General features: G+C 49.7%; 3 protein-coding genes across 16 annotated transcripts in view; 2 read left to right on the forward strand and 1 right to left on the reverse strand.

Moving 5' to 3' along the window:
* Nucleotides 1-6,865, forward strand: part of ADCY3 (adenylate cyclase 3) — a 92,238-nt gene extending 85,373 nt beyond the window's left edge. For both annotated transcript variants that reach the window (XM_021087777.2, XM_085019736.1), the window contains 7 exons: nucleotides 694-775; nucleotides 2,074-2,232; nucleotides 2,993-3,139; nucleotides 3,662-3,781; nucleotides 4,625-4,748; nucleotides 5,376-5,500; nucleotides 5,986-6,865. In XM_021087777.2, the coding sequence (XP_020943436.2) occupies nucleotides 694-775; nucleotides 2,074-2,232; nucleotides 2,993-3,139; nucleotides 3,662-3,781; nucleotides 4,625-4,748; nucleotides 5,376-5,500; nucleotides 5,986-6,168 (940 nt within the window). In that variant the 3' untranslated portion in view covers nucleotides 6,169-6,865. The remainder of the gene's footprint in view (nucleotides 1-693; nucleotides 776-2,073; nucleotides 2,233-2,992; nucleotides 3,140-3,661; nucleotides 3,782-4,624; nucleotides 4,749-5,375; nucleotides 5,501-5,985) is intronic.
* CENPO (centromere protein O) lies at nucleotides 219-17,276 on the reverse strand. Of its 13 annotated transcripts, none has more exons than XR_014842469.1 (9): nucleotides 17,236-17,276; nucleotides 16,471-16,579; nucleotides 15,264-15,433; nucleotides 11,157-11,274; nucleotides 10,214-10,473; nucleotides 8,817-8,988; nucleotides 7,830-8,092; nucleotides 2,754-6,651; nucleotides 219-1,084 (listed from the first exon to the last, which is right to left on the reverse strand). XR_014842469.1 is itself a non-coding variant. In XM_085019890.1 (7 exons), exons 2-7 carry the CDS (start codon nucleotides 16,514-16,516, stop codon nucleotides 7,956-7,958), a joined length of 903 nt encoding a protein of 300 aa, XP_084876016.1. In that variant the 5' UTR covers nucleotides 16,517-16,579; nucleotides 17,236-17,276; the 3' UTR covers nucleotides 6,838-7,955. The 13 variants fall into 13 exon arrangements, 5 of the variants coding, with proteins under 5 accessions (XP_084876016.1, XP_003125379.1, XP_013851754.1 ...); XR_014842467.1 differs by lacking the exon at nucleotides 17,236-17,276 and adding an exon at nucleotides 16,869-16,955; XR_014842466.1 differs by lacking the exon at nucleotides 17,236-17,276 and adding an exon at nucleotides 16,869-16,955 and having other exon boundaries at nucleotides 219-1,093.
* Nucleotides 17,011-20,756, forward strand: PTRHD1 (peptidyl-tRNA hydrolase domain containing 1). Its single transcript, XM_003125332.5, has 2 exons — nucleotides 17,011-17,274; nucleotides 20,012-20,756. Exons 1-2 carry the CDS (start codon nucleotides 17,023-17,025, stop codon nucleotides 20,180-20,182), a joined length of 423 nt encoding a protein of 140 aa, XP_003125380.1. The 5' UTR covers nucleotides 17,011-17,022; the 3' UTR covers nucleotides 20,183-20,756.
* Nucleotides 20,757-22,139: the final 1,383 nt, after the last annotated feature.

A 22,139-nucleotide genomic window follows, 5' to 3' on the forward strand; every position in this document is an offset into this window, starting at 1 on the left:
GCTGAGGTGAAGAGAGCAGGAGCCGGATGGATGGATGGACAGGGCCTTTACGGGCTGACAGGACAGAGGGCAGAAAAACGAGGAGGAAAGATCACTGACGCACTCAGTAGGTCCTAGGATGCGTGGACAGGAACATCCATAGGTGCCCCGTTCATGAGTGCCCCACACGCACACACATCCAAAACAAAGGGGAACCCAAATGACATCCATAGTAGATATATATATAAATTGTGATATATTCACATAATAAAATACTGTATAGCAATGGAGATAATTTATAGCTCCACACAAAGATATGGGCGAGTTACGAAAAAGCACGGTCAATCCGTGCCCTAGTCCCATCATGGAGATAGGCATCTCTCCTTTCTCCAGATTCCTCCCTGGTTGCAGCTACTTTGGGGGTCAGTCGGGTGATACAATGTTTATTAAACATCTGGGGAGCAGCCCCCCGAAGGCCTGATGTGGATTCCAGGCGCAGCGGGAGGGACCAGGAGTTGGCTGGCTGTCAAGACAGAAACCCAGTGATTTCAGAAGGCTGTACAGCCCAGTGGGAGTTTGGACTCAATGCAAAGGTGCTTAGGTTACTGAGAAGATGTTTCTGGGGTGGCAGGAGACAGCACAGCCAAGTCAGAATAAAAGGCCCTTGGAAGGGGCAGCTGGGCGCCCTTTCCGCTGAGTTCCTCTCGCCCACAGGCCGCCCCTGGTGCCCTCCAAGTACTCGATGACGGCAATGGTCTTTGTCATGATGCTGAGCTTCTACTACTTCTCCCGCCACGTGAGTACCCTCCTCACCCCCCGCACACCCTCCTCTTCTGCGCCGACCTGTCAGAGCCTCCTGAAACGCAGCCTGGGATCCAGGAATCCAGGCTCCTGATTCCCACACGGCATGTGACCCTGGTCAGGCTGCCACCTGTGCCACTTTCTGGCTTCTTCCTCAGTAATGCGAGAACAACAGTTCTTCTTCCTTCTGACCTCCTGCAGGAAGGTGAAAGAAGCCTGGGTGCAAAAAGTTGAAGGGGAGATCCCATTGTGGCACAGCGGAAATGAACCCGACTAAGAAACCATGAGGTTGCGAGTTCGATCCCTGGCCTCGCTCAGTGGGTTAAGAATCCGGCATTGCCGTGAGCTGTGGTGTAGGTCGGAGATACGGCTCGGATCCTGTGCTGCTGTGGTATAGGCGAGCAGCTGTAGCTCCAATTCGATCCCCAGCCTGGGAACCCCCAGATGCTGCGGGTGCGGCCCTAAAAAAAAAAAAAAAAAAAAGGAAAGAAAAAAAAAGTTGAAGGGGCACAAAAGCCTGGATAAAGCCAGGGGCACATGGATCTGCTCTCACCCTGGCTCTGAGGGTCACTAACATACTATGGAGCCAGGAAATAAAGGGAGAGGAGCTGATGAAGTTTTTGTTTGGTTAAAAGGAAAAAGAGGGAGCGGGCAGGGAAGCATCCACGCAGGGAACTGCTTCCATGTCAGCTCAAGTGCCACCCAGTGGTTTGTCTGGGAACTACGGCCGTCCCAAGCCATTTCTCAGCCAAACGGATGGAACTGGGGACTCCTTTCTGGGTGAGGAGATCCCCGCTGCTGCCACCATCCACAAAGTGGGCCTGTTGCTAAAATTAGGCCCCAGGAAGCCCCACAATCCAGAAGGCCTCCCGCATGTCTCCTACAACCACAGAGGCTGGGACCCTCACTGTAGATGTGGAGTAGATTTTGTGTGTGTGTCTTTTTAGGGCCACACCCCTGGCATGTGGATGTTCCCAGGCCAGGGGTCACATCAGAGCTGCAGCTGCTGGCCACAGCAGTGCGGGATCTGAGCCGGATCCTTAACCCACTGAGTGAGGCCAGGGACCAAACCCGTGTCTTCACAGATTCTAATCGGGTTCGTTACCACCGGATCACAGTGGGAGCCCTGGGGTGGCCTTTTGGATGAGGTGACTCTTTCTGGGTCCCCTTCCCCCCACCGTCTAGCCGTCTTCCTGTTGCTCCGCATGGAGGCGCTCCACTCCAGTGTCGTTTTCATCTTTCTGTCAGATGGCCAGCTGAGGGCACACACCTGGCCTGTGTCTGTGTCTGTAGGTGGAGAAACTGGCCCGGACACTGTTCCTGTGGAAGATTGAGGTCCACGACCAGAAGGAGCGTGTCTACGAGATGCGACGCTGGAACGAGGCCTTGGTCACCAACATGCTGCCTGAGCACGTGGCACGCCATTTCCTGGGGTCCAAGAAGAGAGATGAGGTGGGGGCGGCCTCGCGCTGGAGCTGGAGCCGCAAGGCTGTGTCTTCACCTGGCTTTCCGCCAGGGAGCCCCTCCGGGCCAGCCTCCTCATGACGCGGTGTGCGGGCCTGGGTAGGGCTGGAGGCGACTCACCAGCAGCCACAGCATGAGACGCGAGAGCAGGAGCTCACGGGCTCTTGGCTGCAGGCCTTGTCTCTGGGAGCCGCAATCTCTGTGAGGCCCGTTTCACATGAACCCTCGGCGGAGCCCCCTTTTCTGTCGCCTGTGATGGTGGCAGACTGGTTCTCTTGCCTCACTGCCCAGCTCCAGCCCACCCTGCTTCTCAGAGCCAGGGCTGTGGCGGGCACCAGAGCAGGTCCTTTTTTTTTTGTCTTTTTAGGGCCACACCTGTAGCATATGGAGGTTCCCAGGCTAGGGGCCACAGCCACAGCAACACCAGATCCGAGCCATGTCTGCGACCTATACCACAGCTCATGGCAACACCAGATCCTTAACCCACTGAGCGAGGCCAGGGATTGAACCTGCATCCTCGTGGATACTAGTTGGGGTCATTGCCCCTGAGCCACAACAGGAACTCCAGAGCAGCTCCTTTTTAATTATTCAAATTTGTGATGAGCTGCTTTCTAACAGTTCAGAGTTGGGAATGGGTGATGCGTCCAGAAAGCTGAGTGCACATGTCCCGGGGGTGGCGGCAGACGGTTCCTTTCTGCAGCGCGCGATCCAGCCCACTTTCTCTGACCTGCTGGCCCTGCCTCTTCAGGAGCTGTACAGCCAGTCTTACGATGAGATTGGAGTCATGTTTGCCTCCCTGCCCAACTTCGCCGACTTCTACACCGAGGAGAGCATCAATAACGGCGGCATCGAGTGTCTGCGCTTCCTCAACGAAATCATCTCCGATTTCGACTCCGTGAGTGCCCTTCCCCCTCCTCCTGCCGCAAAGCTGGTCCTTCCAGAAGTCAGAACTCGGCCTTGCTCTAGCTGCTGTGCCTTTCCATAAAAGCCCTTCCCCAGAGTGCATGGGCTTCTGCAGCCACCTGGAGACGCTGGGTCCCAGGTGGCAGCCTGGGAACTCACCAAGTCCATAGGCTAAGGACCGCCTAAAATAAGATCCCGAGGCTCTTCTGATTCCTCTCACCTTCAAATTCAGATTCAGGAAACATGTATAAGGTAACTCGTGTACCAGGGGAAATGCTTTCATGGACATGCACCATCGCCCTAGCAGGGTGGCGTTTTCGTCCTGTTATTAAGGTGGTAGAGGCCAAGGCTCGGCAAGTCAGGACGTGTGCCCAGGCTCATGTGGCAGGAAGCAGCTGAAGGAAGCTTTCGTAGGAAAACAGCCCTCGGATGTCTCGTGCGGTTGTTGTAAACAGACAAAGTGGCCACGACCTCCCTGGACTGCTGACAACTCTCTTCCTTAATCCTCCCTCAGCTCCTGGATAATCCCAAATTCCGGGTCATCACCAAGATCAAAACCATCGGCAGCACCTACATGGCAGCTTCCGGCGTCACGCCGGACGTCAACACCAATGGCTTTACCAGCTCTGCCAAGGTAGCTGACCAGCTCAAGGGCTGGAGGAGGTGGCAGGTGGGGGGGCGGGCAGGGAGAGGCAGCCCGTGCCCAGGGCATGGGAAACGCGTCCTCAGGGGAGCCGCCGTTAAGTACTGCCGTGCCAAGGGGCCACGGCCACATGCCTGCTAGCTCCACATGCTGAAATACAGAATCAGGTTTACTGAGTTTAAGGGCAGAGAGCGGGGAGCACACACGACCCCCCGCCAGGCCAGGCTGAGGTGGGTTGTGCAACCGTGGCCAAGCCCCTTCACGCGCCCCCCTGCTTCCGGAAGGCGCCGTCCGCACGGCTGTGCCAGGGTCAAGGTGTCCAGGGCGGGGAAGTGCTTCTGCTAGAAAAGGCCAGTGGTCCGCACGCTGACCGGTTGGCAGCCTGTCCTCTTGCTGAGTCCAGACCTGGGAGGCCGGCTCCCTTTAGCTCCGGAGAGGAAAGGAGCCGGGCCCCGGCCCCAGTCCCAAGGGCTGTTCTTCACGCGTTGTCCCTGTCGTCTCTGACAACTGTCCTGCATCTTCTGGGTGAAGTTGAGGAAACAGATCTGGGATGGGGCATCGCCCGCAAGTGCTTGTAACCTAGCTGAGGAATCCAAAGGAGGACGATATGCAGAATTCAAGGCCAAGCTCAGAGAGGGCAGTGAGGGGCCGGAACTCCCGATCCGATACATGGCACCCAGGCCGCCGCGGGGTCCACCCGCGCCGCAGGCCCACCCCATGGGCCGCGAGGACCCAGGGGAACGCTGAGGGACACATCAGAGCTGAGGAAAGCCTGTGACAGGCGGGCACGGTGCCCAGCTGGTGCTGGGCCCTCACGGCTGCTCTCTGGCGCAGGAGGAGAAGTCAGACAGGGAGCGCTGGCAGCACCTGGCGGACCTGGCCGACTTCGCGCTCGCCATGAAGGACACGCTCACCAACATCAACAACCAGTCCTTCAACAACTTCATGCTGCGCATCGGTGAGGCCTCTGGGCTCGCGAGCTCCTGCTGCGCCCTGTCCCCATGCGGGGGGTCGGGGGGTGGGCACAGCGCGGGGCCCAGGCGTGGGGACACCCAAGGCGTTTGGGCTGGGGTGAGTCACACGCAGCGAGTCTTGAGTTCCAACTGATCAAACCAAAAATCGGAGGAAATGCTGGCCAGCCATCCCTGTCCCATGCTGTCCCTGAGTCCAGCTGGGCTTGAGTTTGTCTCCCTTCCTGGGGGATCTTCTGCGCCCGAGGGCTTTGTGTACCTTGGTCCGGCCTCTCGGGATGCATGTCGCACGCCACCTGCGACAGGGAAGGGGGGGGTCGTCTCAATCCCGGGCGAGGTCACGCGAGACCTGCAGTACCAGGTGTGTGGAGAGAACAACTGACGGCTTCTGGACTAAATTTATTAGCGTATGGGGGTGGCTGACGTTTGCTGAGCCCACAGAGAGGAGGAAAAGGAGAAGACGTTATTTCTGTCCTCTGGCAACTTCGGGGCAGGCTCGATGTCACATGACCAGGAGCTCTGTGGTTGGAGTCAGGTGGCAAGGGCTGTGAGTTGGTGGCTTCTGGGATGCTAACAGCATGCAGCTCTGCTGACTTCTGTGCCTCTGCCCCAAGGCATGAACAAAGGAGGGGTTCTGGCGGGGGTCATCGGAGCCCGGAAACCGCACTATGACATCTGGGGCAACACAGTCAACGTAGCCAGCAGGATGGAGTCCACAGGGGTCATGGGCAACATTCAGGTATGTCCAGCGACAGCGGCGACCGTGTGCTCCGAGCCAGGGGAGAAAGAAGCCTGGAATAGTGCTTGATTTGCGGCCACTGCTGCCTTCTTTCTGTTGGCCCAGAATATTCGGTTGGCAGGGCTGAGATCAAGGGCAGGACTGGGAAGAGATGTCTTAGCAGAGGGGAGAAAATCCTTCAACTCCATTGGCAAAAGTGCAGGATTAAGTTCGGGATCAGAATATCCTGCCTCTTGGTGCGAAGGTTCTGACATGCGGGCAGGAAAGTGCCACATAAAAGGCGCAAAGGGGAGAAGAAAGCAGGAGTTGGGGGTCCCTGCGGCTGACCCCCAGACGAGGGAGCACCAAGACAAGCTCCGGGGCGGAGGAGGGTGCCGGCCGCGGGGATGAAGGGGCAGGAGGGCGCTGGCGCGAGGGACGGGCTGGGGGGCGTGTGGCACCAGCGGGTGCCCTCGCCGCGCTCACGCTCCGCTCTCCCTCCGCAGGTGGTGGAGGAAACGCAACTCATCCTCCGCGAGTACGGCTTCCGCTTTGTGAGGAGGGGGCCCATCTTCGTGAAGGGGAAGGGGGAGCTGCTGACCTTCTTCTTGAAGGGGCGTGACAAGCCGGCGGCCTTCCCCAACGGCGCCTCTGTCACCCTGCCCCACCAGGTGGTGGACAGCTCCTGAGGGGCCGCCAGCCCCCGAGGGCCCCGAGGGGAGGGGACAGTGGTGTGTCTGGGGTGGAAGCAAGGCCCTGGGAGAGGAGAGGTGACCGCGTCCCTGCTTCCCACGCCGCCCCGTGCACACGCCCATGGACGGCAGGTCTGAAAACCTCCTCCGGCCTTCGTCTGATCCTGGACGTGAGCTCGGGGGCCGCACTTCCTCGGTGCCCGCGGCCTCCCCCCAGCGCGGGGCTCCCGGGCGGAGCCCCGCGACGAGCCCTCCCTCCCCCAGAGAGGCCGTGGCCACTGTGAGAAGAACCGAGGGCAGGACAAGGCTGCTGGCGCCGCGCCGGGAGCTCGGGCGCAAGCTCCGCTTTTCATTCCGCAGCCCCGCCGGGCCCTGGTCTGGGCGAGGGGAAGGGGCCCTGGTCCTGGTAGCCCTGAAAGCTTCTTCTGGAACCGCCGTCACCTTAGTCAGGAGAGCAGAAAGTGCAATATTTCCTTTTACCTGGTGGGAGGGAGGGAAAGGGGCTTTATTTCTGAGAGAAAAATATATAAACAGATCTTCTACATTTATATTTTTAACTTTCTGTTAACAAACACTCCACTATTGCCTTGCCTTTTGAGCTCTTGCTACAGTCGCCTTTGCTACTGCTTAAAAAGAGAATTTACAGGTATTGATAAAGAACAAGACTGTTTTATTAAAAGCTTTATTCAACTTACATGTGATCATTGTGAAAATTCTGTCAATAGCCCTCATCCCTCCTACCCTGCTCCTCACCATGTGCCTGGAAAGCAAGAGCTTGAACTAAGGCCCTGCTCTCGTTCTCGAGCTGCTTCCTTCTAGATGCTCATCCAGGCTGGCTAGACGGTTCCCCGTGGTGCTCCCAGAGTTAGCAGGGGCTGCTGCCCATCTCGAGTGAGGCCAGAACGCAGCACTGGGCCTTGGGCAGCAAGGGGAGTATTGATTCCTATTTAGGGGACGAGAATGAAAATGGCATGACGACAGCACACACTCCCATAGGCCAAGGAACACACACCACCAGCAGGGAAGAGGCCCTGGTTCTAAGTGGTGCATGAATCGGGGCAGGAGATGAAGACAACTGCGCTGCCATGGCCTAGAGTCTGCAGGAGAGGGAAGGGAGCAAGGAGGGAGGTCTGCCGCCCTGCGCAATGGCTGGGGGGGCAAGAGGGCTTCTGCCCAGCTTTCTGGACGGCTGCCTTGATCCACCCAGCACTCCGCTAACACGCTCTAGGAAATGTTATTCCTACAGCCAATCGTCTTATCCCCGGTGCACTCTCACACCACATCCTTTGTAAAGCGGTGGCCTAGGACATCCCATTCCAGACCAAAGATTAAATACACTTTCCTTGTCTAAGTCTGTCATCATGAACCTAGAGCATTCTAAGAACTTGCTTTTCAAAAGTCACAAATAGGAGCTGAGGCAAAATCACTGGAAGGTTTCCTAAAAGCTAGAAGTACTCCTCAGTGGCATGGTACATTCTCTTTCTCTCACCCCGCAAACCACTCTGATTTTCAGCTAGAGATGTAGGATCAAAAGCAGCGGCAATGACCTTGAGCATTATGACAAGTGGCCAGGCGATCGTGGAGAACATCCAAAAACGCCAAGGCTATGGACCCAAACCTGCCCCAACTGTCCGGATGAGGCAGGCGTCTGTTCTCACCACAGGCACGTTCCCCAGGCACGGAGACTGGGCCTTTCAGGAGTTCTCAGTTTCCAGCACCTTGCCTCCAGCTACGTCCAGGACTAGTTTACTCTCTTCAGATGTGTCCTCAATGCAGATAACATTCTAGAAGGCCAGGTTCACATCCAACTTGTCTCCTTTTCTTGCAAATGAAGTAAACACTTGATGTAGGGGCTTTTTAAAAAACAGACTTTCATGGGCTGCTCGCTGTTCTTCCCATGTGGATGGTAATGTGTCCATTCCTGAAAAAGACAGATTCTGTCAATCTCAGTGCAGCTGTAGGAATCAGAACCTGAATCACTAATATTTTGGTTTTGTTTTGGTCTGGAGCCGAGAGCAGCTTGCCCCTTACTGGCCCAGTGAACGTTTGAGACCTGCAACTTAGACGCCGCCCAGAGAAATCGAACACTTAAGATGTGAAACCTGCAGCAGCGTCAAAATTTCTGCCTCCTAAAAACATTTTACTTTGTCATTACGGCCCATCACGTTATTACGGTACATTTAACTGAAACCAAGTCACAACAAATGTCCCTCAGCCATCCCTGCAGAAATGCCCTTTAGGGACGAGTGGATGGCTAAGGTACACGGACTGGTCACGTCTACCTGCGCTCACAGTGAAACGAGTCTTGGCTCTCTTCGCCACCAGTGACCCAGGACACAGCCTCATGAGCTGTCTCTCTAGGAGGGTCGCCAATGAAGACAAAGCATAAGCGGAAACGACAGGAGCAGAGTTGGATGGAGCCAGGAAAACTAGGACAATTCTGTTTACTGCTTACGAAGAGGAGGAACACCTGGGGGCACAAGGAGGGGGTGCTTGGTGCTCCGGTCTTTGCAGTCTGCCGACTACGGTACATAAACAGAAAGGGTGCCTCAGGCCCGACATTCTCACTGTCTCACCCCCTTTCAATCCATCCGAATAACCCGGAACATATAATCATTTCTTCCTGGCGGCATCCTTCCTCTTACCTTGATGGGTAACGGAGACGTCGGTAGGAAGGGTTATTGTGAGGTCCTTATAGAGCAGTCTAGCACCAAAGGGGAAGGACTGGCCCTTCAGCTCCACGTTGTAAGTAAATGACAGCACGGTACACAGTGAGTTTCTCTGCAAGGGCCCGGCCAGAAGGGCTGCAAAGTCACTCTGTGCGGGTGAGGATCAAAAGAGAGACAAAGTCTATGACATTTACAGCTCCAAAGCAGTGAGTGGTTGTGACCCTTCAAACATGTCCACCAAAAATAGGGCCCATTAATTAAATCTCAGAGAAATACATGAAGGATGGAGAAGGGCTTTAAAAAAGGACAAATGATAGAGACCGATGAGAAACTAAGAGTCGGTGGCCTCCTAGGCGGCCTGTAGGAGGCAGTTACTAAGTAAATGGTCAAGGGGTTAGGGATGCAGGGGAGATGCTATTTCTGCCAAGAATTTCACTGCCCTCATGGGTATGGCTTAGAAGCTTCATGACTCCATTCACATATCAATTTTAAGTCTGTCTAACTGACAACCAGGAGCTTCAAAGTTACTGCAAATGCATAATGAAGGAAATGCTAAGCTTTTAAGAATCATTTATTCCCTGTGTGCAATCATTGCTTGTCCACATTTTTTTTTTTTTTAAAGCTTAACCCTAGCTCAATTGCAACCCTAAGAAGGTGAGCCAGAGCTTAGGCAGAGATGGACAGTACTCGTCTATGGTATTTTAGAAACCACTGTTCTGTTTTGCATCTACACCCAAGCTTCAGCAAGACACTGGCACACAGCAGATAAATCCCTGTTGAATTAAAGGTATAGCAAGGGCACTCTACTATTTTGTGAGGAAAAGGAAGGGTCAGTATAAAAGCTCAAGGACCACCATCCACGACTGAACGACCCCCTAATCAGACTCCATGCTTCCACATCATCTGGAGTTTCAACAGAAGAGAAAAAGGTGGGAAATAGCCGGCATATAAATAAGAGACGGGAGTTCCCATCGTGGCTCAGTGGTTAATGAATCCAGCTAGGAACCATGAGGTTGCGGGTTCGGTCCCTGGTCTTGCTCAATGGGTTAAGGATCTGGCACTGCCGTGAGCTGTGGCGTAGGTCACAGACGCGGCTCGGATCCCGACTTGCTGTGGCTCTGCCGTAGGCCGGTGGCTGCAGCTCCGATTTGACCCCTAGACTGGGAACCTCCATATGCCGCGGGAGTGGCCTAAGAAATCATAAAAAAGACAAAAAAAAAAAAGAGAGAGAGAGAGACAAGCATTGAAGGCTAACTGTCCTCAAGCTTCTGGCTCAGAGTTAGGAAACATTTTAAAGCATGAAAGAGAACTTGTTCCTTTTTGCCATTTAGGCCTCTCTGGGCTCACAAAATGCCTTATTAGGTCGCAGATACCTGAAGCCGATCTGCCTGGAACTTCCGCCCGGAGTACGCATTTAGGTATTCGCTGAGAATGAACAGGAAGTGCTGAATGTTAGTCTGTAGGTATTTCGCAGCTATCTCCTCCAGGGGAATGAAGACTGGAATCGAATGGTGATGTATCCGAAGTGGTTTCTGTATGACGAGGTCCACAAAATAGGAATCCAGAAGGTTCCCCTCAAAAGCAGTGCTGATGCAGACGCAGACTCCTCGGCTGGTCAGTTTCCCACTGATCCCTGAGACGAAGGGGGGGCACCTTACGAGATGCCAGGCAAAGACAGTATCTTGTGCATCTGAGCATCCCAGTCCCCTCAGCCCCGCCCCGTCCATACATTGTGTTTGTTGAATGAATGACTGTCACAGACTCTTCTTCTCACTGACTCTGGCTCACTGTGCGTTAAACTGTGAGTTGTTACAACCACGGAGGAAGAGTGGAAATGAAAAAACATCCTAATGTCAAATTACTGAGGAAAAGATTTTGAAATTTTCAATCGACCTGTGCTTTCCTTCCTGAGAGTCAAATAGTTACAGTGGCCCTCAGCTCTTCCCACGATCCTCTTATGACATAGATAATAGAATAAATCCCCATTTTGATGGTGAAACAGAGACTTGAGGGGTTCAAACGATCTGGTGGCATAAAGCAAGCCAGCAGTAAGGAAGTTCTAGCAGCACAGGGTCTAGCACATGTTGAACTGCTAAAATGAATAGTCACAGCCAGCTACCAACCAATCTTCTGCTGCACAGAGAGGCCAATCTTGTAGGTACAGCTGCCTACGAACAGCAGGCCAGCTTTGTGTACATATGTTGAGGGGGACCAAAATCAGGGTTCATGAAGTAAGTCCAGGACTAATAATACATCCTGCAAATTAACTCACTCAAGATGAGACGCAGGCTGAAAGAGGTCAGAAAAAAACTCTACCTGTAAAACGATATGCCTGCAGAATGGCCTTCAAGTTTTCCTGCCTTCTCTTCAAAATGTCTTGTTCACTCATCTCCAGGGTTTGGTCGGGCGCTACACTGGCAGTAGATGCTTTAATCTGCAAGATAAGATAGCAGATCAAACTGGGCATAAAATGGGCATAATAAAAGTCCCCGCCCTCACTTGGCTGGGAAAAAGTTAAATGTAGAGTATTTTTAATTACATAATGAATCAAGAAATGCTACAGTGAGAAGCCAGTTAGAGCTACGAATTCAAGGTTGAGGAAGAATCTTGTGGGTTACGGTGCTAGGGAATCAGAAGTAGAAATTGCGCCGGCCTGAAGAACAATGGATTTGGCTGGCATGGAGAGTATCCTAAGAGGAAAAAGAAAAGGCTGTGACAAGGGACAGGGTGACCAAACACAGGTGCGACAAGGCAAGGCTGAGAAAGCTGGGTCAGCGCTTGAGGCTTTGCAGGGATGAGAGACACTGACTGAGCTGCACCCTGCGCGCTGTGGCCCAGTAGGTGGTATCACAGCAACTCTCCCTCTGAGATGCTGTACAAACCCGAGAAACACCACAAAGGAAGAGGCACGCATACCAGCACACAAGCCGAAAATGGCCCAAAGGCATTAGAGAACCAGCAGAACAGCCAGATCAAAGACTAAAGATAAATGCTCCCAAGTTAGCTGGGCTTCCCCTGAGGTTTTTCCGCTCAGCATCTGCTGAGTTTTATCACCGGGCAAATACAGTCCAAACAGAAGGCTGCAGGCTAGACCCTGAGGCACACTCACCTGCCAGGGAAACAGAAAATGGAGATCAAGCTGCCAAAGCAGCTTCACTATGGGCCAAGGCAAGGAAAACAAACCCAACATTCCACATGCATTTGCCAAATCTTCAACTGCCTCTGTGTGACCGGGTACTAAGAAACCAGAGAGGCCAAGCCGCTGAAAGTTAAAAAGCTAAGCAGAGTTCCCGTTGTGGCTCAGCAGAAACGAGCCCGACTAGGATCCATGAGGACTCAGGTTTGATCCCTGGCCCTGCTCAATGGGTTACAGATCCAGTGTTGCCATGAGCTATGGTGTAGGTCGCAGGTGCAGCTCGGATTTGGCGTGGCTATGGCTCTGGCATTGGCCGGCGGCTACAGCTCTGATTCGACCCCTAGCCTGGGAACCTCCGTATGCCACACCTACAGCCCTAAAAAGCAAAAAAAAAAAAATAAACTTCTGTAATTACGCAGAAGGTGGTAAAGGTACTACTCTGCTGTGTACTCTAGTAAGAGAAAAACAGCATGTTTTCTCAAGGATAACCACTGAGAGAGTGCGGAAAGTTTGTGTAATTAACAAGCTAAGGGAGCTTGCTAGCGGAAAAATTAAATCATCAACCCAAAAGGTGGCAGGAAAGGAGAAGAGAGAAACAAAGACCCACTGCAATACAATGGGAGAGCGTGGCTGTCAAGAAGTGGGACGAAAGGAAGGCGACAGCTCTACGGAAAAAAGGAAGAAGCATGATTTGTATTTTACACCGTACACAGACATCAGCTCCAGATGGACTCATTCTGAAAGCAAGACGTCAAACAAAGCTTTTAGAAAATAACACAGAACATCTTTATGATCTTAAGTCAGGCAAACGAGAAGACAAGGAAACAAGAACAGTGCATAAAGTGGGATTCCTAAATCATACTTCATTAAAACACAGACTTTCTTTTCATCACAAGACACCATTAGAGAGTGCAAAGGCACGCCGAAGTCTTTACGACTCAGCGTACTTATACAAAACTCATATTCAAATACGTAAAACATTCTGCAATTTAATAAGAGATCTACAACCCAATAAACAAAAGCCTTGGAAAGTTCACAATAGATGTTCAAGCATCCAAACAGGTATTTAAAATCATTAACCAGGCAAATGCAAATTAATCCACAATGATTTACAATTATACTCTCAGTAGAATGACAAATTTTTTTTTTTTTGTCTTTTTGCCTTTTCTTGAGCCGCTCCCGAGGCATGTGGAGGTTCTTAGGCTAGGGGTCCAATCAGACCCACACCACAGCTCACGGCAATGCCAGATTCTTAACCTACTGAGCAAGGCCAGGGATCGAACCCACGACCTCATGGTTCCTAGTTGGATTCGTTAACCACTGCACCATGACCGGAACTCCTAGAATGACAAATTTTTTAAACTGACAATATCAAGTATTGGTAGAGATGCAAAACAATGGAAACCTTATACATTGTTACTGGGAATGTGAGACTGACAGAATCACTTTCAAATACCATTTAGCAATATTTACTACCATGCCCTACCCTGTAACATAGAAATGCAATAGGAAAGTATATATTTTTACATAAAAAAACAGGAACAAAAATGTTCACAGCAGCATTACTCTGAATAGACACAAAGTGAAACAACCCAAATGTACCAAGAGTAATAAGTAGATAAACTGTGGGATATTCCTAAAATGGAATAACTATAGAGCAACAAAAAAGAACCATCACGGCATTCACCAACATGGAAGAAATCTCAGAGATAACATTCACAAAAGAAGCCAGACAGAACAGTTTATACTTTTTACATTTATATATAAAGTTCAAAAACAAGTAAAACCTGGAGTTCCCATTGCGGGAGAATGGAAACAAATCCAGAGTATCCACAAGGACGTTCCTAGCCTTGCTCAGTGGGTCGAGGATCTGCTGTTGCCGTGAGCTGTGGTGTAGGTCGCAGACACGGTTCAAATCTCAAGTTGCTGTGGTTGTGGCGTAGGCCGGCAGCTGTACCTCTGATTTGACCCCTACCCTGGGAACCAACATATGCCGTGGGTGCAGCCCTAAAAAAGCAAAAACACACAAAAAAAGCAAGTACAACCAATGTATGGTAACAGAAGTCAGAATAGTGGTTACCTTGGGAGAAATGACTAGAAGGGTGTAAGAGGGAGACTTTGGGGATACTGGTAACAGTCTACACTTTGATCTGTGTGGGACCCACCAGGGTGTGTTCATTCTGCAAAAGGGTCTTCAGATCTGTGCTCTTTATATACAATACACATTATATTCCACATATTACATGTATATATGTTACATATATTGTGTATATATATTTTACTTTAATAAAAAAGTGAAGGAAGGTGGAGGAGGAGAAGAAATGGAGGAAAGGGGGGAAGAGGAAGAGGGTAGGAAGGCGAGAAAAGGAAGGCTGGCCTTAACCCCGGGCAATGAATGGTGATTGACACTGAGCACAGAAACTTGTAATTTAATGAAGAATGTAGTGTTTTAGGAAGATTTTCTTGGCCGTGCAGGATTTATCGAAGAAGTATAAATACCAGAAGAGAACCAACTAGCAGACTACTGCAACAGTCCTGCCATCCAAATCACCTGGTAGATGATTAGGACACATGTGGCTCTTTTCTTTTTTTTGGTCTTTTTGCCTTTTCTAGGGCCGCTTCCCATGGCACATGGAGGTTCCCAGGCTCGAGCTGTAGCCACCGGTCTACACCAGAGCCACAGCAATGAGGGAGCAATGAGCTGCGTCTGCAACCTACACCACAGCTCATGGCAACGCCGGATCCCTAACCCACTGAGCAAGGCCAGGGATGGAACCCGAAACCTCATGGTTCCTAGTCGCCACGACGGGAACTCCCCACGTGTGGGTAATTCTTGACCTACAGAAGCTGAGGGGATGGAGGGGAAGAAGGAAGCACACAGAAGAAGCACCATCTAAAGAAGACTCTGACGGGTCTTGCTAACTGGATCTGGGCCAAAGGGAAAACTGAAAATAGGGCAAAGTCCGAGTTTACTGTGAGGTTTCAAGTTGGGTAACAGAAAGATGGTGCTACTGACAAAACAGTGGCAACGACTCAAGTCAGGCTGAGATTGAGGTAAGAGGCTCATGTCTATGAGGGCAGGTTAAGAAACTTATGAAGAATTCACCTGGTCCAGCAGTGAGGCCTGCCAACTGTTATTTGATACGGGTATTAGCTGACTACAGGTTTGATCACTTGGGGAATCAGGGACTGCAGGTAAAACACATTATACAAATTCGCTACTTCCCAGTCATGTCTGTTTCTCACACTCTAGGAAAGCCTGTCAGCATGCCTCACCCTCTCCTTACTCTGGCTTGGCGGTGTCTCACTTCAGCCCTCAGCTTATCTCGCAGACATCTCAGTTGACGAATCTCGGTTCCAAGGGCACTTTCCACTGCCTGTGCGCTCTGTGGCTCCTCCAATTTTTTATGGGATCTGCTCATTTGAGTCTCTAGTCTTTCCAAATGAGCTAAAACACCTGAGGAAAGTAAAAAGAGACTGTCACAGGAAGCCAAGGATCTCTAACTCTGGCAAAAGGAAGCCTTCATTTCAGGGTAACACTTTGTGGACAGCTAAATTGTAGATGCTGGAGCCAATTTCTAAAGCAAGAGGAACTGAAAACAGAAGTCAAGGATAGCAGCCTCTGAGGCCAAACACTGACCTACCAAGTAGTCCCTGACCAGGACACTGTTCAAAAAGGGCATTATCTGAACATAACTAATCTCAGTTATCCATGATGATAGCGACCCAGGGGGAAACAGGGTCACCAAAGTCACTGACTCAGAAGTTCTTTTTTAAAAATGTAGAATTTTGTTTTTTAAATTGGGTTTCGTGCATGGTTTCCCCAAGTGCTAATGCATAACTGTTTGGACTGAAACATCCAAAGAGGCCTGAGTAAGTACTCTGAAGCTCTGCAAAGTATTAGGAGCATAGGACTATAAAGACACACACTAAAAGGAACTGTCCACCAATATTACTGGATATCAGACAGGAAAACAAGTTCACCAATGCATAGAGATCTCAGTTCCAAAGAGCCTAAGTAAAGCTCAATGTAGCAAAGGTCACGGTGACATGCTAACCGACTCTAACAACAAAACACCTGTGAACAGTCACTACCTAAACACACCTGTGCTCGATCCTGTATTTGCAGAGCATGTAATGAATTAAAGCATTTACTGAATATTTCCTATCAATTAGGTATGTGTTAAATGCTTCACCTGAAAAGCATTAAAATTACTTAACCTAATTTCCACAACCACCACAATGTTATTATTCACCTCCATTATCCAGACGAAGAAATTGTGAAAGGTAAAATAACTTGCCGAAGGCCACCATATTTATAACAGCCGAGCCGGGACTCAAACCCAGGTCTAACCCACACCGGGCACTGCCCCTTCCACTGGAGTAAACCATAATAGATCAGGTCACACTTCGCTTAGAGGAGGGATGGGCTTTCAACCTGGTAGTTATCTTTGGGCAGCAGTAGTAAGGGGGAAAATTTGATCTTTTAAATACCTCCTCCGGACTCGCCGTCTTGACTTAGAGTATTCGCCAGCTCCATCTCCTCCTCGGCTTCTCAAGAGCCTTTCCATAAAACTGTCCGGGCACCAGTAATACGGCTTTCCTTGGGGGCAAAAGAAATGGCAAGAATCTATTCACATTCAGACAAATCCAGACGGCAGGGACACACCCGTGGAGCCCCGGGTACCCCAAGTGACACCCCCAGGACTCCCCGGACCCGCCCCGTCTGTTGCCCGGGTCTACGTTCTGTGGTGTCCAAGTCTATCTTCCTGCCCCTGCGAGCTCCCGAGGCGCGCCTCTGCTCCAGGGGATTTCCTCGCACACGGAAGGGGCTGTAAGAGGCCGCTCAGCTTTCTACCCTGATTACGGTTCTGTCCGCCAATGGGTCTTACTTTCTCCTTAACTCCTCTCTTCTTGCTCAATCAGGACAAGTCCAAGAGTTCCCGCCATCCTCAACTTCAAAACCAAGACAACCGGTCCCAGCGTGCTTTGCGCTCCCACCGTACAAAAACATGGCAGCGCGCGGGGCTCCTCCCTGATCCCGGCATGCACCGGGCAGTAGGCCCGGTCGTTCTGTTGGGCAGGAAGATGGCGGCCTCGGGCGCAGCGCCGCAAATCCTGGTACAATACTTGGTATTACGGAAGGATCTCTCACAGACTCCATTTTCCTGGCCAGCGGGCGCACTGGTAGCACAGGGTTGTCACGCAGCCACCGCGGCTTTGCACATTTACCGCGACCACCCGCACACTGCAGCTTACCTCCAGGACCTGGAGCGCATGCGCAAGGTGGTCCTCGAGGTGAGCCGCCAGGGGGAGGGGCGCTGAGGTCATCGATACCGGAAGTGGGTGTGGTCTTGAGTACGGGGGCCTAACTTCGTGAAGTGGGTGTGGCGTTAGTGGGGAGGGGTGTTTAACTTTTAAGTTTTGGGACGGGTTCTCCGGCTGGAGCTACTGCCCGGGGCCCCTTACCTTGGCTGGACGGGGCCTGACGATGTGAAGAGTGGAGTATGGGCCTGTTATTAATGCTTTGTGCACCCCTCCGGTCTCACCTGCGTCCCTCTTCAGTAGATGCTTGTGAGAGCGGAGGCTGGTGGAGTCACGCCTGCCTTTCTACCTGTGCACTGGGCGGGCCTTTTAATGGCTGCGCTGAAAAGTACTGCCCTTACCCTCGCCGCAAAACCGATCCAGAAGGGTAAGGACACAGAGTTCCTTACTTCAGGTGAAGTCAAACTGAAGCATTTACTTGGGTATGATGCCAAATTATTTGAAAATAAACCCTAGTATAATTTGAACTTAGCTCAAAGGTACCAGAAACCAAGGGTATAGAATAGTTTTTTTTTTGTTTTTTTTGTGTTTTTTTGCAGTTGGGCAAACATATCTTATCCTAAGAAAATAATAAGATGCACCCAAAGAGCATTGTACAAAGATATTTATAGTAGCACTTTATAATAATGAAAAATGTGGACATCACTAAATTTACAATACTATAGGTTGGCTAAACTTATGCCCTTATAATGGATTATTATGAATCTAGCATAAATCATGTTTTTGGAGCATATTTGGCTAGCATGGAAGAGTGCTCATGAAGTGAGGCTAATTGAACTATAGTCTACATACAAAATGATCCAGATTTTGAAAGGAAAAACTAAAGAAATACATCCAAATACTGAGTAGCAGGTGGGGGAATTTTGGTTATTTCCTATTGCTTCTGTCTTTTTAGTTTTCTACACTAAACACATTTTAAAATGAAAAAAAAAATTATTGCTTTCATTTTAAGGCAGTTTTTGTCTCATATAAAATTTGTTTTAATAAATAAAGCAGAACCCTAGGGTGGAGGAGTCAGATGATTCCTTCTTGGCTAGCTGCAAAAACAGATTATTTTTCAAGAGAAAAAATTGCTGTTGGGCAGTGAAACATCAAATAGTAGGAAAATGTTTTGAGAATCTATAAGTAGGCAGAAAGGAGATAGCTTTTCCTTTAGATTATAGGAATTTTATAGGAAGGAAATCAAGAAATCATGAGGCTCAGATAATCCCCCTCTCCCTCACTTTGAGTTGCGTAAAATATTTACACCTTTAGGAGTTCCCTTCGTGACTCAGCAGTTAATGAACCCGGCTAGGATCCATGAGTTCAATCCCTGACCTTGCTCCGTGGGGTAAGGATCACTGACCCTTTTAAACTCTTGGGTGGGCAAGAGTTGTTGTCTTTTAAACTCAAGGAGTTTTAAAGACATCTCATGATTTTGTTGTTAGCTATGACTCGAGAAAGGGACTTAGGAGTCACCACCGATTGAATAAAGGTGCTGCTGTAACCATAAAGTCCAAGTGTAAGACATTGCCAATATTAACTCCCTTTAGTGTCTGTTGTGGCTCAGCGGTTAACGAATCTGACCAGCATCCATGAGGACGCAGGTTCGATCCCTGACCTTGCTCAGTGGGTTAAGGCTCTGGTGTTGCTGTGAGCTGTGGTGTAGGTCAGCAGCTACGGCTCTGATTCAACCCCTAGCCTGGGAACTTACATATGCTGTGGGTTCGGCCCTTAAAAAAAAAAAAAAAAAAAAAATTAACTCCATTTATTGGGTGCTTCCCGTGTGCCAAGCACAGACCTGAGTCTAATTTCATCAAATCCTCACTGCTACTAAAAAGCATTATCATCCCATTTTACAAAGGGGAAACAAAGGGTCAGCTAAATCACATAACTTATCAAAGATGACACAATCAGTAAGTGGGGGGGACAAGGGTCTGGACTCACTCTGACGTGCGCTGTGCTGCTCCTGGTGCTGGAGAAGGAGGGAGGGACGTCCGTGCATTTCCCTCGAGCATGCCCAAAGGACTCCGTCGATTAGGAGTGGCAATCCCATCATCCTCTAATTTGATAAGACAAATCTCTCATCCCTCAGTGCCTTCTGCCTTCATAGGCCAAAATAGACACCTTATGCAGCATAACGCCCTCATTATCTTTATTTCCTGAGTGATAGCTCTCCTATCTCCTGTAATGGATGATAAAGATCAGGAAAACAATTTCAGAAGGATACTAGAGAATAGTTTGCTCACCCTCGAGTTAACAAGTGGGAACTACTCCAGCAGAAAGAAAATCCTTCCAGGTTTGTGTCAACCAGGGTGGAAGCAGGAGGAAGTGGAGGTGATGTGATGTTTAGAAACCCCTCCATAGTCAGCCCGGAGCTGGCTGAAGGATTAGGGATGGCTGCTTAGGCACCAGTCGTAAGAGAACTGGGAAGTGTGCAGAGCACCTTTATGACCAGTGCATTCCCTCGCCGTCTCCAGAGGGGAGGGGAAAAAAATCTCCATTTTATAAATAGGAATATAAAGCTTCTCCCCACTGCCACCCCTTCAGAGGGTGAATGGCAAATGGAGCCACGAAGCTGTGGCTTCTGGAAACATGCTCTAAAGCTCCTTCTTTGGTAGGGCTGTTCCTCCACTTTCAGTTAAGAGGAGCCTCCCTCCATGCTTTTTTTTTTTTTTTTTTTTCCTTTGCCTTCTGATGCTTCCTTTTCAGTCTGTTCTCCTCCTTGTAGGCCCCAGATGAGACCACCCTAAAGGCACTGGCCGAGACGCTGCAAGAGAAGAACATTGACCACAAGCTGTGGCTGGAGCAGCCAGAGAACATCCCCACCTGCATCGCACTCCGTCCCTACCCCAAGGAAGAAGTGGGCCAGTATCTGAAGAAGTTCCGACTATTCAAGTAACTGGTGTTAGCAGTTGCTTTGATACGTTTGAATATCAGCTGGACCCAGAAACTGCATGCTGTCTGTCCTTAAGCATCCCATACCCCTTCCAGGGGCACGTCCCTCTTCCTTTAAATTTTGACAGTTTCTTGAGGGTCAAACACATGTTCACATTAAAGTTGTCATTAATAAGTACTTCTTTTTAATTATTAAGTAAGTTCAGATGGGGAAAGGGGTGAGTAGCAGTATCCTCTATGGGTCATTCATTGTTCAAGCAGAAAATTCGGTTAGACTCCTATTTAGGGGCAAGGCAATGCTCTTTACTTTTTGTTAGGAAAGACTGAGTTCTTCCCATCACCCAGATTTAAAGTGTTTCCTTTGACTTTCTTATTTCTGATTCACATCCACGGATTGTAATCATTGAATCTAGGACACCATCAACTTTAAGATATACCATTATCTTACATGTTATGAAGAAAGAAGAGATGCTTCCAATTAAATTGAGACGTGCGATTAATGATAAGATGTATTTCAGTTTCAAAGATGCTTACATTTATTTATTTGACTTAATAAAATACATCCAGTATGGCCTCTATTTCCTTATAGTTTCTAGCATCACCACCCTGAGTCAGGCTCTCCTAGTTCTTGTGAGTGGCCCACTGGTCTGCTCACCTCCAGCTTATCCTGGTTACAAGGCAGCGGAGGTTCTGCCACCAGGTTTCTAAAGGATCACTGAGCATGCTTTTCAGTGGTAGAGACTCCAACTTGGCCATGGACTAAAGGCAGGATTCCTTAGCTTAGCCCTCGTTTACATTTCCTGTGTTTTTAGGTGAATCTTCTATTCCCTTATGCAAACTTGATGTTTCATCAAAGACACTGCAGTTGCCACGTCAGGTCTCCAGTTTGCGGAATGTTAGAACCCCCACTTCCCTTTCCTGCCTCGAGACTCAATCTGTCTGGCTCAAATCTATCACCTTCACGAAGTCTTGCCCAGCCAAAAATGATAGCTCCCATCTCTGAACGCCTGTAACACTGTACAGTGCTTAAAGTATTTCTATAAACATTTGGAGACATCTACTGAAATTGCTTGGACATCAAGGAAGCAAAGTTTATAAAGGGTAATTTGTTCAACAGCTGTCTGTTGAATGTCTGCTGCATGTCTGCTGTGGCTGGCAGTACTAAGAGCTGAAGATATAAAGAAGAATAAAACAGTTCTTGCTCTCAGGTAATTAAGAATCTAGTGAGAGGATAGAGATATAGGTAATTACTCCAGAAAGAAATGTACGAAGTCATATGTGTAATTTCCCCACCCCCCACCCTCTAGTTACCAAGGCTGCCAAGATACTAGATAGAACGATTTTCCTTTATAAGAGATGATCACTTGAAACCGAGAGCGGACAGGGTCTCCCAGGGAGAACTGGTAGAACGCAGGGGGCAGAACTAACCCCAGGAAGCCAAGTGAATAGGGTCTCCAGGGACAGAGCAGTCAAATGTAGCACAGAATTTCAGTAAATAAGAACTAAAAACAACCTCGCAATACGTAGATAGTATGTGAGGTGGGAATCGATCTATTGAGATAAGAATGAGGGGGGGGACTATTTTAAGAAGCGTGAATGGGAGGAGAGAGGGCAGTGATTGAATGGGGGCTAGAAAGGTGAACGCTGGGTCCCACAAGGGAGATTTTCTTAAATGCTCCAGCAAGTTAATGGGTGAGGAGAGAGAGGCTAAAGAGAAGAGAGATTGAAGTTACTAAATAGAATAACTGATAAAAAGAAGTTCAGAAAAAAAATAAGAGGTAGGGTCAGTGGCAAGACGGAAGGACTGGCCTTGAACAGAAGGCGAGAGAAGACAGTTTTGAGACTGGAGGGAAGGAAGTGAGGAAAGGTGTGAATATGCATCGGTTTATGGTGGAAGAAAAGCCTGTCGACTTCATTTTCCTCTATGTAGCCTTCCCTAACACCGAACAAACTTACTGAAC

This window comes from Sus scrofa, chromosome 3, assembly GCF_054392235.1.
Source record: "Sus scrofa isolate SSC_HxYL_T2T_F1_AM1 chromosome 3, Sscrofa_HxYL_maternal_Yorkshire_Landrace_v2.0, whole genome shotgun sequence".
NCBI classification, from domain to species: Eukaryota; Metazoa; Chordata; class Mammalia; order Artiodactyla; family Suidae; genus Sus; species Sus scrofa.